The 18,435-nt window shown below is 37.1% G+C and overlaps 2 protein-coding genes and 1 pseudogene across 2 annotated transcripts; 2 read left to right on the top strand and 1 right to left on the bottom strand.

The window, feature by feature from the left end:
• Positions 1 to 1,648: 1,648 nt before the first annotated feature.
• Positions 1,649 to 3,213, bottom strand: LOC127415603 (mitochondrial uncoupling protein 4-like; annotated as a pseudogene).
• A 1,477-nt stretch (positions 3,214 to 4,690) lies between these two features.
• LOC127416033 (costars family protein ABRACL) lies at positions 4,691 to 8,151 on the top strand. The gene is made up of 3 exons (XM_051655113.1): positions 4,691 to 4,793; positions 5,708 to 5,776; positions 7,714 to 8,151. Exons 2-3 carry the CDS (start codon positions 5,716 to 5,718, stop codon positions 7,896 to 7,898), a joined length of 246 nt encoding a protein of 81 aa, XP_051511073.1. The 5' UTR covers positions 4,691 to 4,793; positions 5,708 to 5,715; the 3' UTR covers positions 7,899 to 8,151.
• A 3,563-nt stretch (positions 8,152 to 11,714) lies between these two features.
• LOC127416084 (headcase protein homolog) lies at positions 11,715 to 18,435 on the top strand. The gene is made up of 4 exons (XM_051655209.1): positions 11,715 to 12,123; positions 14,992 to 16,098; positions 17,609 to 17,763; positions 17,942 to 18,435. Exons 1-4 carry the CDS (start codon positions 11,967 to 11,969, stop codon positions 18,104 to 18,106), a joined length of 1,584 nt encoding a protein of 527 aa, XP_051511169.1. The 5' UTR covers positions 11,715 to 11,966; the 3' UTR covers positions 18,107 to 18,435.

Below are 18,435 nucleotides of genomic sequence, written 5' to 3'. Positions count from 1 at the left end.
GTGTTTTTTTTTACTTTATTATTATTATTATTATTTATTTTATTATTTTTTAATCTATAAGTGTGAATTTCAGGTGCTGTAACTGACTGGTCAATGTTTCTTAAAATTTTTCACAGTTTTTAATCACCTTTCTTGCCTTCACGGTTCATTTTGAATGTCCATTTGGTTTGAGTTTTTTATTTATTTTTTTATTTTTAAGTACTAATATCTCATGTAGTTTCTCAGTTAATATGGTCATAAAAATGGCATCATATAAATGATAAAAGAATTTGAAAAATGCCGTTTAAAAAAGGTTTATGATATGGTATGTCACACCACAGGACATGTCATTTACCCAAAAGTGTTTCATGAACAACAACAAAAAAATAAAAATTCTAAGTTTTACAAATTAAAATTTAATAATAAAATATCATCTAATTGAATTGAGTAATCTTTAATAAAATGTTTTATTCATTTAATTTTGTTACAAATTACACAATTTAAATAGACTGAATTTTGCTATGAAATGAAATGCATAAATCTTAAAAATAAGCTAAAATATATATATTTTTAAATGTGTGTCTACCAATTTACAGTAAATCTCTGTGAGATAGTGTTAAACACAACATGGATAATGAACTGGAAACTTTTAATATTTAAGAACTCTCTTGTAACATATGCCTTAAAGTTAACAGTGCCACTGTAAACAGTGGCTTGAATGATTCCCAGTGCTGTTTTATTCTCACCAAGACATATACTCATGAAATTAACAAACAACTGAAAATTACATTATTTGAGGCTTTTTCTCTCTCTAACTATCCTGCAGTCTGAATTCACACACCCTGTATAAGAGGACTAAAATGTCAGCTCTGAGACTATTAAGAGACAAAGTGAAAAATTACTCTATTTGGTCCGATATGAACATTGATTGTTTGTCCTGTTAAAATTAGCTGATTCCCATTGCTTGTCTCATTTGTTCAAATGTTAGCCAAAAAGTCAAAGATTAGGGAGCCTGGAAACAAAAAACTGAATTACTAGAGCTGCCACAGAGCTTTAAGTTGAATAGACTCATATTTGGAATCAGTCCTTTCACTTTCAACTGCTTTTATTTTCAGCAAACTTAACATGTGTAAATATTTGTATGAACATAAAAAGATTCAACAACTAAGACATAAACTCCTGTATATGTGTCAGAGAAAATCCTTTACTGATCATGCATGAGATCTGAAGTAAATGTGACATAAATTGAACATAGTGTCATAGCCAATTGGCAATACAGAAATGGAATAATGTTGTCCCTGAACAAAGGGGGGTGGGCGAGTGCCCAAAATCAAAAGTAACAGTCAGTATCTGGTGTGGCACCAGCTGCATTAAGTACTGCAGTGTCATATTCTAGGTCTAAGTATAAATATTATTGCATAAAATATAAGATACAATCAATCTGCTTGATTTTATGTTGTGTTTTCCTCTAAATTATATCATTAAAAAAACGTATGCCCTCATAAATGTAGTAAATGCCCCTGAACACCAAATCCATGGAGCAAATTTTGCCCTTTAATGGAAAAGTTCATTTTTCTGATACTAGTGTAGTTACTGTGTTTTGCCTTGGTAGATGCCTTGGTAGATGCCTGGAATATTACATCTGCTATACTACTTTCATTCAAAGTGCTCAAATGACTTCTGTACCTCCTAAATTAACCAGTGCAGCTCTTTGAATGTTGGGTACCCATCCAGCCCAAAGACCACTAATTCGTCCCTCTGCAATCATCTTTGTAAAAGCATGGTATACTCCATACACCCTGTAAGTTACAACACAAAACAATATATTCAAAGTGAGAAGCAATATGAAGAGTACTTAACAGGGAATGTCCACTGGATAAAGACAGCTGTTAAACATGGCTGTCACCTTGGTGGCTTTCCTTCTAGTCTGCACCTCCCTTCCATTTGCATTTGAACCTTCACTAAATCTGTTGGACTGGCGATGAACTGACCCAAGGCACCTGATATCATACTGGCAATCACTGCTTTCCTATGGACATCACAGAACAGATGCTGATTATAGACTTTAATCATTTCTGTTTCAAATTTCACAGACAATTTTCTCTCACCAAAATCGAAAGCTGCCATCTTCGGCTCTTCCAAATACAGATTACCTGAGCTGCTCATAAGCGAGCATCCCCCTTTTCTTATGCTAAACACAAAGATTTTTAGAAAAATATCTCAGTTTTGTAGGCCCATACAATGCAAGTGAATGGTGTCCTGACCTTTGAAGCCCCAAAAAGCACATAAAGGCAGCTTAAAAATAATCCACACGACTCCAGTGGTTAAATTCATGTTTGTGGGTGAGAAACTGTACTTTTTTTTAACTATAAATTCTCCTCCTTGCCCAGTAGGTGGCGATATTCACGAAGACTGTAAATTGCAAAAAAAAAAAAAAAAAAAAAAAGACGACAGTGGGAGTGAAAGTGAAGATTTATAGTAAAAAAAGGACTTAAATATTTGTCTGTTTCTCACCCACACCTATTATTTTGCTTCTGTAGACATGGATTTAACCACTGGAGTTGTATGGATTAATTTTATGCTGCCCTTATGTGCATTTTGGAGCTTCAAAGTTCTGATCACCATTCACTTGCATTGTATAGACCTACAGAGCGGAGATATTTTCTAAAAATCTTCGTTTGGGTTCAGCAGAAGAAAGTCATACACAGTAAATGATGAGAGAGTTTTCATTATTTGGGTGAACTATTTCTTTCAGTCAAAGTTTCAGGACTGTTAAATACGTACAAACTGTGGAGGTTGTGGTTTATTCTCATGTTTATTGTCTTTTCATTGATCACTGATGGTGAAATTAACACTTTACCTATATGATTATAGATAGCTGGTGTGACCCCTTGCCATAACTTCAAGGGCCCCTCTTCTCGCACTGTACCCACGGGAACCACCTTTACCCTGTATCTGAAGTCTAGTTTTGGTGAGGTCTAAGGGATATGTGACTGAAACAAAAAATGGTACAAAAACCAAACAGATGTGCAATCAGCCATATTTAAGATAAAAATTATTTCAATATTATACAATTACATACAAATTAATTATTGTATAACTTATATGTTTATAAGTTACATTAGAAATGAGTAAAGGACATGTAGCCTCCTAATTCTAAACAGTTGCAGCACATGCAGACAGAATGAACTTTGATACTTGAGGCCACTTCGTGTTTTCTTGCACAGGAGCCATTGGAGATCCTCTGCTTCCCACAAACTGAGGGACTTAAAGAAACATATATATGAACGCAAGTAACTTCACATTCCCAAAAGAACAACATGCCTGGAGTCATGCTGTTTAAATGTTTACAGTGTTCAAGAGAGGACTACAACCTTTAATGACAGGCGAAGATGGTTGGTCGGTGCAGTGAACGACTCTACGTAATCAGTTTTAGACTACAAAAGGAACGGAAGGGCACTTAAAACTATTACTTTCTTCTGCTGAACACAAACAAATATATTTTTTTAGAAGAATACCTTTGAAGCTCCAAAAAGGACATGCATGCATATAAAAAGTAATCCATATCACTCCAATGGTTCAATCCACGTCATCTGAAGCGATATGATAGGTGTGGGTGAGAAACAGATATTAATATTTAAGACTTTTTTTTTTTTACTATAAATTCTCCTCCCTGCACAATAGATGCCGGCACTCAACAAGAATGCAAATCGCCAAAGAACAAAAGAAGAAGAATGTGTAAGTGAAAGTGGAGATGTATAGTTTAAAATAACTTAAATATTGATCTGTTTCTCACCCACACCTATCATATCACTTCTGAAGATATGGATTTAACCACTGGAGTCTTTCATACTTTCTTCATGTGCTTTTTGGAGCTTCAAAGTTCTGGCCACCATTCACTTGCTGAATGGACCTATAGAGCTGAAATATTCTTCTAAAAGTCTTCATTCGTGTTCAGCAGAAGAAAGAAAGTCATACCATCTGGAATGGCATGGGGGTGAGTAAATGATGAGAAGGGAGAAATTTTTAATTTTGGGGTAAACTATTTCTTTAACAAAGATTTTCTGGAAAAACAAACAAACAGGTTTTGACTAATATAGGTTTTAGGGGATATTTTCATTTGAACAAAGTTTGAAAAGTCAGTATAAAACACTACAGTAGACACAATCCCAAATCACTTTGTAACTAGGTACTTTTTCTCTTTTTTCAACTTTTTTTTTTTTTTTTGGTTTATGCTTAGTAAACTGCTTATTTATAAAAAGATTGAACATTGTAAGAACACATTCACTAGGTTAAAAAAGTAACAAATAAAAGGGAAAAACCATCCACATACACTTTGAAAATTAAATAAAAATAAAACATATTTCAGATTTCACATCATAAAACATTGTTGGTCAGTTTGAAGACCTCATTATAATATATTGGTTATTAATTACTCTTGGTTACTAAAAACTAAGTGCATTTATTTAATTGTATAATTCTAGCAAGAATTCAGTTTAGGCAATTATAGGCATTAAAAAAATAATTTCTGTTTATGAATATAAAATTTAGCTGCAGCCCGTAAAAAATTAACAGTAATTTCCAGAGACTAGTTTTCGTTTAACAGTAATTTCAAGAGACTTGTGTTTGTTATTTCATAACAACAAATAATGTCTTTAAAACTAAAGTTATAGTTACTTTGTAACTAGGGTGATCTAAAGAGCGCCGTTCAATGTGACGTCACACACAAAGCCATCTATGGTAGTGCCTTTTCAATTCAAACAGCATATAGTACTGAGCGACGGCGGCGGCGGCGGCACACAACCATCACAAAGGTAGGTCAAACATATTAAACGGTTTTGTTTAATGTTTTGTGGTGTAAATTAATTAATTACTTAACCTAATACAGTTCCCATTTCCCAGTGGAGTTATGGGTTAATAATGAAGATTATATGAATGCCTCTTTGATCCGGTCTCATTGGCTTTTACTTACAAAAAGAGTGCTTATTTATTTATGTATTTTATTTGAGGGAACGTATGTGATGATCGTATTAAAAACAGGTGTGTTTCACAATATGCTTCAATACAGATTTTCGCGCATTTCTTACACTTTAAGTGTTAAGATTCGCACTTCCGCATTGCTTGATCAAATGATAATCCTCGTGCTTGGTGAAAGGCACACACGTTTATTAAAGCTTAATTATCGTTAACCCTCAGTGTGTTGTCAGGCCTGGTATTAATAATATATGGCATATGAATTATTTTTTAAGTAAAGTTCAAGACGATAAATAATTGTAGTCTTTTAATGGTCAGCATCTGCAATAAACCGGTAGGGTGCGGCGTTGCAATTCTCAACTCCTCCAGAGAGGGCGCTAAAAAGAAAATGGGACAAGTGTGCATAGAACTGTCTAAATCTGAGAAGAGCTGATTATTGTGTATTTGCATTGTTTGTTGTTGTAATGCATTTAAAAAAACACAAGATGCTATAAATTAACTTTTGTTTATCATTGCAATTGCATTTTCTATTCTTTTCGACATCTATTCAAACTTGCATTACAAAGACTAACACTATGCAAAACTTGCCTTATTATTACTAGTTATTATTGCACGACCAATCAGGAAATCTCTATGTATTTAAATATAGTCATGATTGAAGACCAATATGTGAGTGTTACAGTATGGACAAGTAATAGAAACACATGAGAAAGGAGCCTTTACTGCATTAACTATGTGCATTTTATACTTTCAGAGCAAAAAATGAACGTGGAACATGAAGTTACTCTGCTTGTTGATGAGATTCGTCGACTGGGCAGCAAAAGTAAGTATTGCACTATCCTTCAACATCATCCTTAGGGTTATTTAAAGAAATAATGGTTCAAAAAACATTGTGAGATGGTGGTTCTAGATTCACTGAAAAGTTTGTGGTAAGACACATCTATACATGTCACAATTTTCTAATAATGCAAGTCTTTATATGTCTCCTAAATGAGGAATTCTGGAGTAAAAGAAGCAGTACTGCTCAGTCCTGACCTCTCAAGGCTCTATCTGAAGTTCTTTTTTCCAAGATAAATTTAGATGGACATTTAGTTTCCATTAGTGTCTCCTATTCACTGAAGCAGTTTGCTTATCTAGTTCTTTAAAAGTATAGTTCACCCAAAAGTGAAAATTCTCTCATCATTTACTCACCCTCATGCCATCCCGGATGTGTATGACTATCTTTCTTCTGCAGAAAGCAAATGAAGATTTTTTAAGGTTTTTGGGTAAAAAACAGATCAATATTGAAGTCCTTTTTACTATAAAGCCCAAAATATACTTCGGTCAGACGCGATTGCTGAGCGTTCACAGGACGCGTGACGCAAATCTCGCAGAATGCACGCAGCCCGATTTTTCTAACTGCGTGTCTTTGAACGTGCAGAATGCGCATGCTCCTGGAATTATTTGCACAAATAAGTGTGTCCACAAGGTGTCAATACTCACATTTGAGCCATTGCTGTCACAAAGAAATGCTCGAAGAAGATGTAATCACCAGTAAATAACAGGAGACGAAGGAAAAACAAAAATGGTGGATGTGCACGTCAAGAGCGAGTGTGTGAGGAGGTCAGAAAAGACCTGCATTTGTATTACTTGAGTCTGAAGAAATATAAAGATATCTTTAAAGGTCTAAACTCCTGAAGAGAAATACTCCGGTGTCTTATAACAGTCATAGCGCACATGCGCCAACTGCCTGTGTATGCGCGCATTGTAAAAATGGAGTATATTTTGACAGGCTCACGTTCGACAGTATGCAGACACTGAGCGTTCGCATTAAAATCTAACAGGGCTTTCACACTGGGCACGTTTGCTGCGGTCCGATACCCTATATTTATAACCTATAATAGTATTTATATATAGTATTTATAAGGTGTATAGATAGATGTCGTCATCGGCTAAAATGCATGAGCAGGTTACTTTACTTCCTGAACAAGTGTGCACCCGAGTCCAAGTTGCTTTCACATTCATGCGAATCGCACTACAGTTCCATTGCAACCGAACTCAGACCACCTCCTACAGGTAGTCGGTGCGCTCTCCAGTCCTCGTGACAGCTTTCACATTACCAATTTTTCATGCGAACCGTGCCCTGTTTCAAACTAAACTTCCAGTGTGAAAGCACCCTAAGTATACTTTGGGCTTTAATCTCCACCTTTAACCAGCCCCGATCAGTAGGTGGCAATATGCACAAAGAATCCAAATCGGCAAAAAAACAAAGAAGAATGTGGAAGTGAAAGTGGAGATTTATAGTAAAAAATTATGTGATCTGTTTCTCACCCACAGCTATCATAACGCTTCTGAATACATGGATTTAACCACTGGAGTCGTATGGATTACTTTTATGCTGCCTTTATGTGATTTTTGGAGATTCAAAGTTCAGGCCACTATTCACTTGCATTGTGAGGACCTACAGAGCTGAGATATTCTTTTAAAAATGTTCATTTGTGTTCTGCAGAAGAGAGAAAGTCATACACATCTGGGATGGCATGAGGGTGAATAAATGATGAGAGAAGTTTCATTTTTGGTGAACTATCCCTTTAAAAGGTTGATGAAAACCAGTCATATGATTTATTATTGGACCCTTTTCTTTTGTAATTTTTTAATACTGTTTCTAGTCCTTAAATAAGTACATAACTGTTTATGGGAGAGATTCACTGTGAATAAATGGTTATTAATAAATTATTAATAGTTAGTTTGTGAACGCTTACCGCTCTCACTCTCTCACAGATGCAGATGGGAAGATCAGCGTCAAATTTGGAGTCTTGTTTAATGATGACCAGTGTGCCAACCTCTTTGAAGCTCTGGTCGGAACACTGAAAGCGGCCAAGCGAAAGAAGGTCATCACATTTGACGGGGAGCTGTTACTGCAAGGAGTTCATGATAACGTTGATGTTGTATTACTGCAGGATTGAAGTTGACAGCCTTTTCTAAAGCCAAGTTAAAAAGTGCAAAGTCTTTTTGAGATGCCACTGCTTCAGTGAGAGCATTTTGATATGGAAATACTGTATACTTGAGAATGTTACATTTTTTGTATACTACATTGGAAATATTTTTATACAGCAATATTTCTCTCAGGAGAGTCATTTGCACAATGATTTTGAAAGGTAGCAATCTTCCCTGTTCAAACACCTCAACAGCCATCATTAAAATATATTATAACAGTTATAGTGTGTATGAGTATGTTACTAATTTTCTAGGACTTTGAATAAATTAATCACAAACATTGTTTTCAACCTAATGGAAATGAATATCTGCACCAGTTATTGTCAATTGTAAAGTCTTATAGATTATGCATAATTTCCAATTATGCCTGCGTTGATTATAGCCTACATAATTGCTGTCTTTTCAACAGTATTTGTGAAACAGTTTGTTTGCAATACCATGACTATGAAGGTATTCATTTGCTGAGTTATTTGTGCCGATTACTTAGATCCATTACATCCCAAGATGATAAATATGACCAGTAATTTCACACTCAACTGCTGTTTGATTTTCTGCTATGGAAGATATAAAGAAAGAAAGAGTTCCAGTATGAAATTCTGGAATATTATCACATTTTTATGAAGCATTTGAGAATCATTATTGGAAAACCATTACCATGAATCATCATTTACTTGAAGTGCTTAATTTTGATTTTGTCCCAATGTTATACTTTCATGGATAGAACCTTGTTATCTATGTTTTTACAGATGTTTGTGCCATTTCATTGAAGCTCAGGAAGAACTTTTAACATGAGAGCAGCACTAAAAAAAATACTTCAGCGATGAATAAATACATAAAATTGTACTGGGTAATGACCAGTGTTGGGTGTAATCTGAATACAAAGTAATTAGTTACTGTAATCTAATTACCTTTTAGTCAAAAGTAGTTAAATGCTTAATTTAAATCATTGTTAGTTTACAGTTACTAACTTTTAATCAAGTTAATTATTTTGAGTACATACATTTAAAATGTGATAAATTTATAATACATTTAAAATATTAATTATGTTCATATGTACGTATGTTTGTTTCTGTGACAGCTTAAGGGATAGGGATAATGAAAAATGAGCAAATATAGACAATTGGAAATCGTTGAGAGGAAAAATGAAAAAAAAAAGTAAATATTGTTTTAGAATGTAACGTATAGGTAATGTGATTACTTTCCATAAAGTAATAGGTAAAGTACTCTGATTATAATTTTAGAGAAGTAATTGGTAATTTGTTGTTACTATTTTTTAATAACTTACCCAGCACTGGTCATATCAGAGTGGATGTTGTCAAATATGTAGAATAAGCTTCATGAAAGTTTTTCTTTTTCTTTTTAAATGATTTGCTGCATCTATTCCTCAACATTAGCACATTTTAAACTAATTGAATTTTTTAACTTAACATTTTTTGTATATATATTTATTTTGCTTTCTGCATGTTTCTATCTTTTAATTTATTTTTTGTGATGGTGCATTCATCTGCTTTAGTAATGGCTGAGCAGTTTATTTAAAAGCGCAATAAACCCTGGCATTTAAGTACATGAACTTGATTTAAGACACTTTATCTTTCAAATATATGACTGATGAATTATGGTACATATGAAAGTTTGTATATATATATATATATATACAATACTGTGCAAAAGTTTTAGGCACTTGTGAAAAATAGTGAGGATGTCTTCAAAAATAATGCCATAAAAAGTTTTCATTTATCAGTTAATGTCATACAAAGTCCAGTAAACATAAAAAAGCTACATCAGTATTTGGTGTGAACACCTTTGTATTCAAAACAGTACCAATTCTCCTAGGTACACCTGGACACAGTTTTTCTTGGTTGCTGGCAGATAGGATGTTCCAAGCTTCTTGGAGAATTCACCACAGTTCTTTTATCTATTTAGGCTGTCTCAAATGCTTCGGTCTCTTCATGTAATCCCAGACTGACTCCATGTTCAGTGGGGGGCTCTGTGGGGGCCATGCTATCTGTTGCAGAGCTCCCTGTTCTTCTATTTGCAAAAGGAATGTTCGGGAGTTTGAAATGTATATTTACTATTGACACACTAAAGCTGAAGATATATATAATCATCTTAAGACAAACGTTTTTGTGAAACATCTTATGTGCCTAAGACTTTTTGCACAGTACTGTATATATACTGATCACAATGTATAGTCAGGACATTAACAATGTGAAAAATTACTATTACAATTTGAAAAAAATGTTCAGAAATTCTTATACTACTTCAGAGTTATCATCAAAAAATCCTCCACGTGCAGTAATGACAGCTTTGCAGATCCTTGGCATTCCAGCTGTCAGTTTGTCCAGATACTCAGGTGACATTTCACCCCACACTTCCTGTAGCACTTGCCATAGATGTGGCTGTCTTGTCGGTCACTTCTCACGCACCTTACAGTCTAGCTGATCCCACAAAAGCTCAATGGGGTTAAGATCCATAACACTCTTTTCCAATTATCTGTTGTCCAATGTTTGTGTTTCTTTGCCCACTCTAACCTTTTCTTTTTGTTTTTCTGTTTCAAAAGTGGCTTTTTCTTTGCAATTCTTCCCTTAAGGCCTGCACCTCTGAGTCTTTACTGTTGTACATGAAACTGGTGTTGAGCGGGTAGAATTCAATGAAGCTGTCAGCTGAGGACATGTGAGGCATCTATTTCTCAAACTAGAGACACTGATGTAATTATCCTCTTGTTTACTTGTATCTGGCCTTCCACATCTCTTTCTGTCCTTGTTAGAGCCAGTTGTCCTTTGTCTTTGAAGACTGTAGTGTACATCTTTGTATGAAATCTTCAGTTTTTTGGCAATTTCAAGCATTGTATAGCCTTCGTTCCTCAAACAATGATTGACTGACGAGTTTCAAGAGAAAGCTGTTTCTTTTTTGCCATTTTTGACATAACATTGACCTTAAGACATGCCAGTCTATTGCATACTGTGGCAACTCAAAAACAAACACAAAGTCAATGTTAAGCTTCATTTAAAGAAACAAATAGCTTTCAGCAGTGTTTGATATAATGGCAAGTGATTTTCTAGTACCAAATTAGCAATTTAGCATGATTACTCAAGGATAAGGTGTTGGAGTGATGGCTGCTGGAAATGGGGCCTGTCTAGATTTGATAAAAAATAAATAAATAAAAAAAATCAAATGTTGATGGTGCTGTTTTTACATCAGTAATGTCCTGACTATACTTTGTGATCAGTTGAATGCCACTTTGGTGAATTAAAGCAACAATTTCCTTCTGAAACAACAACATCTGTACATTATTCCAAACTTTTAGCCACCAGTGTATATATGAATGAGCCAAATCTTTATAATCTTAAAAACAGGCTAATATATATATATATATTAGTTGACAATAACCTACAGTAGACATTTCGATCAGATTTGAGTTTTTTATTGTTAAGATTTAAATTGGTTTTAAAAGGCATTATGCACCTAATCTTGCTCAGTAAACCCAAAATTGAAGACTTTGATTAAAGCTAAAATACAGTGTCACATATAATACCTATCTGTCTATACCTGGCAAAATATTTAACGACTTTAGTAATTATAGCATTAGGGCCACTATTTGCTCGGGACTCCCTCTAGTCTGTGCTATTAATAACTGAGCTGTATCAGGATCAGAGATGGAGGCGGAGCCAGAGGAACACAGCGAGTGACCGTTCTCTCTTCAGAGCAGGGCTGAGATCAAAATGGCATACTACCCATACTACTCTTACTACTTCTGCCATATTTGTCTATGGCAGAAAAAGTATGAGTAGTATGGTAGTATGCAATTCTGTACTCAGCCCAGGAATCAAAACAAGAGAGGGACACGCCTTCTTCATGGTGTACCTCTACTGTCAAGACTGCCTGCACAAATCTGGAGGATGATCGAACTGTAACATCTGCATCACCTGTGCGTTAGGATTCGCATTGCATTCGTCAAGTACCGTCAATATGATATCTGCAAAAATGCTTGGTGGTGGCAGTCGCTGACAGGCTGCATTCATATTGAGCGCTCCATTATGCCCAACCAGAAAAGCAACAAGGGGAAGAGAAATAAACGCACGAACAGTAGCGGAGATGAGCAAGAAAATGGAGCCTCTGCCTCGGCGGTTACGGGAGCGACTGCCTCGGTGTTGACTGGGGCGACAGCGGGTCCACCGTGCGTTAATAGAAGCGGTAAGAAATAAGAATATCACTAGTGAATATTGCATCTATCGTTACGTTCTAAGGGGCCGTCGCTCAGACCGAAGCAGCGAGACGCAGCGCAGCGCATAGAACAGAACGCAGGTGTCTCGATACGCGCCTTTTAAAGTTGTCGTAGGAGTTTAGGCGTCTAAAAACGCGACGTTCCTGCGCGAGACGCGGCGCAGCGGTTAAAGTCGTCCGTCTGGCGTAGGGAGGTAACGCATTCAGTGTGAACGGCCGCCAAAGTTCTCTGAATGTCCGCGCGTTTTCTTGTCTCCCCTCACGTGCAGCAACTTGTTTTGTGCGCGTGTCTTCATCTTCATCAGTATTGTAGTGACAGAGAATTGTTACGACGCAGCTTACAGATTTCAGTGCACATCTGAGCTGTAAGGTGGTGGTGTAGGCCTTGTTCAAGCGTAAATGCACTTGACATGGAGTTGCATGTGAATTTGACATCTCCATCAACTCATATGTTCTGTAATAGCAGGTCATATCACCACAACGACTCGGTGTAATTGATTGCTCAGTGTTGTTTAATAATGCATAGAATATCTTTGACTCTTGAGATAGTGGGAGTGATGCTGATATACTTGAGTGGCAGCTACGAAGCGTTATGGTTCACAGATACACTTTAATGCAATTGTGTTTCTTAGCCATTCTCTGTCTCTCTGTATTTCTCTTCCACTCTCTCAAGAGACAAGCATACACACTTCACTGACGTAAGTGTGGCAAGGTAGTTTTTGCCTGGTTGAGTGGGGTTCTCACCCACAGTGCTTTCATAAATAGCCCAGTGATGTGTTGAATGTACTGATATTGTACAGTTAACCTGCTTGAATCACATTGCCTATAAATAGCTGCCCATTTATACAATTTTACAATTATACAATTTTGTGATATTACTGCAGTTAATTCAATTAATCATTGATTCATTATTTTTCATTCATTCAGTCATTAACCTGTTGATGTGCATGCCCCCCTCCCCCCCCACACACACTTTACTTAAATTAGTTCACATATACTATACAGTCTAGTCAAAAAAAGAGTTAATAATTTTGACATTTTATAAAGATGTATAATTTGTCAACATTATGAACAATTTTGAACAGCACACTATATGGTAAATGTGAACTAATTTAAGCAAAGTAAAATCAAACCCATGGGTGGGGTCAATGAGCATCAACAGGTTAATTCTTATATTATCTTACACATTTAACCCAAAACTGTTACCAAAACATTACGGGAATATTTCAAGTTGAATACAAGTTAAGCTCAATCGACAGCATTTGTGGAATAATGTTGATTGCTACAAAAATGAATTTCAACTTGTCCCTTTTTTTCTTAAAAAAAAAAAAAGTAAAATTCGCGGGCCTGGGTAGCTCAGTGGTAAAGATGCTGGCTGCCACCCCTGGAGTTCGCTAGTTCGCTAGTTTGCTGAGTGACTCCAGCCAGGTCTCCTAAGCAACCAAATTGGCCCGGTTGCTAGGGAGGGTAGAGTCACATGGGGTAACCTCTTCGTGATCGCTATAATGTGGTTCGTTCTCGGTGGGGCCCGTGGTGAGTTGAGCGTGGTTGCCACGGTGGATGGCGTGAAGCCTCCACGCGCTATGTCTCCGTGACAACGCGCTCAACAAGCCACGTGATAAGATGCGCGGGTTGACGATCTCAGATGCGGAGGCAACTGGGATTCGTCCTCCACCACCCGGACTGAGGCGAATTACTACGCAACCACGAGGACTTAAAAGCACATTGGGAATTGGGCATTCCAAATTGGGAGAAAAAGGGGGAAAAATCCCAAAAAAAATTAAAAAGTAAAAGTCTGGGTTACAGTGATGCACTTACAATGGAAGTTAAAATGCATTCCTGTTTCTCACTGTTTCAAAAGTATAGCCACAAGACATAAACAATATTCATGTTAATGTCCCAAAAATTGTCCCCATTCACTTCCACTGTAATTGCTTTAAATGGAAATATGAGTTAATAGCAACAAATGCTGTCGATTGAGCGAATGTTCCGGGTTCAATACAAGTTAAGCTCAATCGACAGCATTTGTGCTATAATGTTGATTACCACAAAAAGTAATTTTGACCCATTCCTCCTTTTCTTTAAAAAAAGCAAAAATCTGGGTTACAGTGAGGCACTTACAATGGAAGTGAATGGGGGCCAATTTTTGAATGTTAAAATACTCACTGTTTCACATGACATAAAGGAGATGCGGATAAACACGATTTTAGTGTGAAAAAATCACTTACTAACCTTTTCTATGTAAAGTTTTAGCTAATTTTACAACTTTGTTACAAATAATACACAAGTTTTAACAGAAGAATGAATACAAGTGCTTTTATAAAATTATAAGCTTCACATTTCTGTTGTGAATCCCTCCAAAAATTGGCCCCATTCACTTTCATTGTCCCCATTTACTTCCATTGTAAGTTCCTCAATGTAACATTGATTTTTGCTTTTTTTAAAGAAAAGGAGGAATGAGTCGAAATTAATTTTTGTGGTAATCAACATTATGCCAAAAATGCTGTCTATTGAGCTAAACTTGTATTGAACCCGGAACATACCTTTAACTTGTTGTGAACCTGGAATATTCCTTTAAACATTTAACACTATATGTTCCTAACTGGTAGAACATGGCACTAGCAACACCAGTATCGTGAGTCTGATTCCCAGGAGGAAACACACAAACTGATAAAATGTACTGTATACTTTGAAACTGTGTAAATTGTTTTGGATAAAAGCATCTGCCAAATGCTTAAATGAGCATAAATGAGAAAATGTACCCAAATAGTATAAGACATTACAATCTACATCCCACATCTTTTATATTAACAATGTAACTTTCATTATGTTTGTCAGAGACGTCATGTGCCACCCCATTAGTGTGCAGTTTGGGCCGTCCCATTGATCTTGAGAAGGACGACTACCAGCGGGTGGTGTGCAACAGTGAACTCTGCCCCTATGGCAACTGGATGCACCTGCAGTGCTTTTATGAATGGGAGAGTAGCATCCTGGTGCAGTTCAACTGCATTGGTCGGGCTCGCAGCTGGAACGAGAAGCAGTGCCGACAGAACATGTGGACCAAAAAGGGCTATGATCTGGCCTTCCGTTTCTGCTCCTGCCGCTGTGGCCAGGGGCACCTGAAAAAAGACACGGACTGGTACCAGGTAAAACGCATGCAGGATGAGCGCAAGAAAAAGGTCCCGGAGAAAGGGAGTGGGAAGCCCAACAGTGGCGCCTCTGGAGGGGGTGCTTGTGGTGGAACTGGGGGAGAACCTGCCGATGAGCCCAAGAAAGGGAAAGCATCCGGAAGCCATAAGCTGGCTCACCGTTGCTCCAGTCAGGAGCTGTTTCGCAGACAGTCGGCAGATTGGCAGAACTCTCAAGAGAGAGGCCATGGGGGACCACCCATTGCTGGGAGTGGGGTTCCCCATGGGCTCCGGTCCCCTTGCGAATCCCCTGCTCAGTCACCTCCAACCAGCTTCTCCTTCTCCCCCCAGTCCCTCGGTGGCCCGCGCAGTTCAAGGCACCTGGGCGAGTTTCTGAAGAATGCAGTGCATATGGAGGGCCACAGGAAGCATTTGCTAGCCGCAGGGGTGGCGGTACGCGGGACTCACCTGGAGCAGGGGGCCACAAACATGTGCCTGCCTCGGCTCTCTCCTGGAGACAACCCTGTGCAGTTCTTGCGGAGGCTGGATCTCTCTGAGCTGCTCACACACATTCCCCGCCACAAGCTCAACACCTACCATGTTCGAATGGAGGACGATGCCCAGGCTGGACAGGGAGAGGATCTCAGGAAGTTCATCCTCTCTGCCCTCAGTGCAAGTCACCGCAATGTTGTGAACTGTGCCCTCTGCCACCACACCCTGCCCATATTTGAGCAGTTCCCTTTAGTGGATGGAACGCTATTCCTGAGCCCTTCACGCCATGATGAGATTGAGTATGATGTACCATGCCATTTACAAGGTGAGGGAATCCACTATTCACACTTCAAGAGGCCTGTTACTGGTCTGTTGAAAATCTTAAGGTGGAAAGTACCTTTGAACATTAATCGGAGCGCAATTGGACTAGCTGTTTTGTGCATGCTCCAAAAGAGGTGTATACAATGTGTATTTAACACTTCCTCAGCAGACATCCTTACTTCAGATATTTCATTACGCATTGTGTCATGTATACTTTGAAAGGGCAGATAAAGACTGTAGCTCGACTACGCAAAAACCTGCTGTAGCTTGATTATTTATAATTGCGCAACATACTGATTGGTAAAATGTTGAATGTACTGTAAGTTGCTTTGGGTAAAAGTGTCTACCAAATGCATACATTCGGAAAGTGTTAAAGGTGCTGTAAGTTTTTTTTATTTTTTTTATTTTTTTTAAATACCATGTATAATGTCTCTACACCATGACAGGTATCACTGTAATAAGAGTCTTGAGAAATCACATGTGTCTGCATGACAGCCTGAGTCTCTGTAAACAGCAAAAAGAGTCAGAGGTGCAGCCCCTGCTCTTTTTATTTTATTTATTTTATTTTTGCAGAAAATTGCTACAAAAATGTTCTCTGCCTTGGAATCATTTTGCATGTTAGGGTTGGCTTACATGTCTTTATTATGAATTTTGTTACATGTCTGTTGTTTATTTGCATAATTTATACTATTTAAGTATTTTTAGTATTAGTAGTTACATTGAGTTAACATTAATATGTACAGTATATCAAGCGAAAAAATGGTACTGTCTCTTTAAAAATTGCAGCAGTTCACAGAAGTGTTTCGGATTGTATACTGCCGCCACTCTGTATGTGATAAGAATTAATGTTTCTTTTTACTTCTTAATCAACTACCGACTGTAAAGAACAGAAAGGATATTAAAAGAAACTTATTTTGCATGGATTTCATCTTCAGACACACATTGATTGCACAGAAGAGTTGCAAAATTTGGTTGCAAATGTGAGTGGTTTACTCGCATTGTTGAGGGTTGTTTTAACTGTTTACATTTGTTACATTATATGCCCTGGTCAGAAACGAAGTTGTGTTTTGGAACATTGCAGGCACACGTTGATAGCTAATTGTAAAATAGCAAGAACAACATGTGCATGTTGGTTGGAAACTTTTCCATTTCGAGCTCCGCCATTCCACTTGTTCTTTTGTGATAAAATGATTTGCTTGGTCATTTTAAAACAGCAAAATCAATTCAGGTTATGTAGCAAATATGAAAATGTGATGGCTCAAGACCAAAGCATAGAAATTTGAAGTGAGACATATACATACAGTGTTAGGCCTATAGCAATAATGCTGTTGAATGGGAATAAAGTGAATCCTTTTTGTCTGACATGGCCAGTCTTCTTCTATTCAAAAAACAAGGCAGCTGTGGTAAATAAAAATGCTTTGATCATGGCAAATCATTAATTCCCTAATAGAATATATTTTCATTAATTAAAACCTAATAGCAGTTTAAAAGGGTTTTCTGTTTATGTTCTAAAGGGAGGCTGATGCACCTTTACGCCATCTGTGTGGACTGCCTGGAAGGAGTGCACAAAATTGTCTGTATAAAGTGCAAGTCCAGGTGGGATGGAAGCTGGCACCAGCTGGGCACTATGTATACATACGACATATTGGCTGCATCACCATGCTGCCAGGTAATATATTAGTTTGTGTTTTTATATAGAGACACTACCAGTCAAATGTTTGGCACACCTACTAATTTTTTGTTATTACTTTTTCCAGATTTTAGAATAATATTAAAATCTAATGGTGCAATGTACTTACACATTTTTTTCTGTTTTATAAGCACCACTATTCTTTGTGTCTGCTTAGGCTCGGCTGAACTGCAAGCATTGTGGGAAACCTGTCATAGACGTACGTGTAGGCATGCAGTATTTCTCTGAGTACAGCAATGTGCAGCAGTGTCCTCACTGTGGCAATCTGGACTATCACTTTGTAAAACCATTCTCCTCCTTCAAAGTTCTCGAAGCTTATTGACAAAAGTTGATTTTGCATGCTAGTACTTTTCCCTGTTTTTTTTTCTGTTCATAGAATTACTTATTTTGGCCTCTTGTTGACACTTATGTGTGGGTTTAGTTCTCTTTAGAACAAAAATAGAGAGAATTAAAGCATATGACATTACATCAGAGACAGCATCTTTTACTGAGAAAACGAGGGTGTGCTTTGCGTGCATTCTAATGCCATCTTAGAAATGTTTGAGCTTGCATTTAAAATAAAGCAAGAACAATACTGTGACAAGTGAATGTATCTCTGTATGCCAAATTTGCTATTTTGTATAAAAACCAAGAAAAGAATAAAATATGTAA

Source organism: Myxocyprinus asiaticus, chromosome 25, assembly GCF_019703515.2.
Source record: "Myxocyprinus asiaticus isolate MX2 ecotype Aquarium Trade chromosome 25, UBuf_Myxa_2, whole genome shotgun sequence".
Lineage (NCBI taxonomy): Eukaryota > Metazoa > Chordata > Actinopteri > Cypriniformes > Catostomidae > Myxocyprinus > Myxocyprinus asiaticus.
Note: the sequence above shows the minus strand (reverse complement) of the source record. Positions and strands in the feature narration are given on the sequence as shown.

Coding starts and splice junctions, on each gene's coding strand:
- LOC127416033 (XM_051655113.1), top strand. CDS start 5,716: ATGAACGTGGAACATGAAGTTACTCTGCTTGTTGATGAGATTCGTCGA. Junction 5,777..7,713: donor TCGTCGACTGGGCAGCAAAA/GTAAGTATTGCA, acceptor ACTCTCTCACAG/ATGCAGATGGGAAGATCAGC.
- LOC127416084 (XM_051655209.1), top strand. CDS start 11,967: ATGCCCAACCAGAAAAGCAACAAGGGGAAGAGAAATAAACGCACGAAC. Junction 12,124..14,991: donor ACCGTGCGTTAATAGAAGCG/GTAAGAAATAAG, acceptor TATGTTTGTCAG/AGACGTCATGTGCCACCCCA. Junction 17,764..17,941: donor CTGCATCACCATGCTGCCAG/GTAATATATTAG, acceptor GTGTCTGCTTAG/GCTCGGCTGAACTGCAAGCA.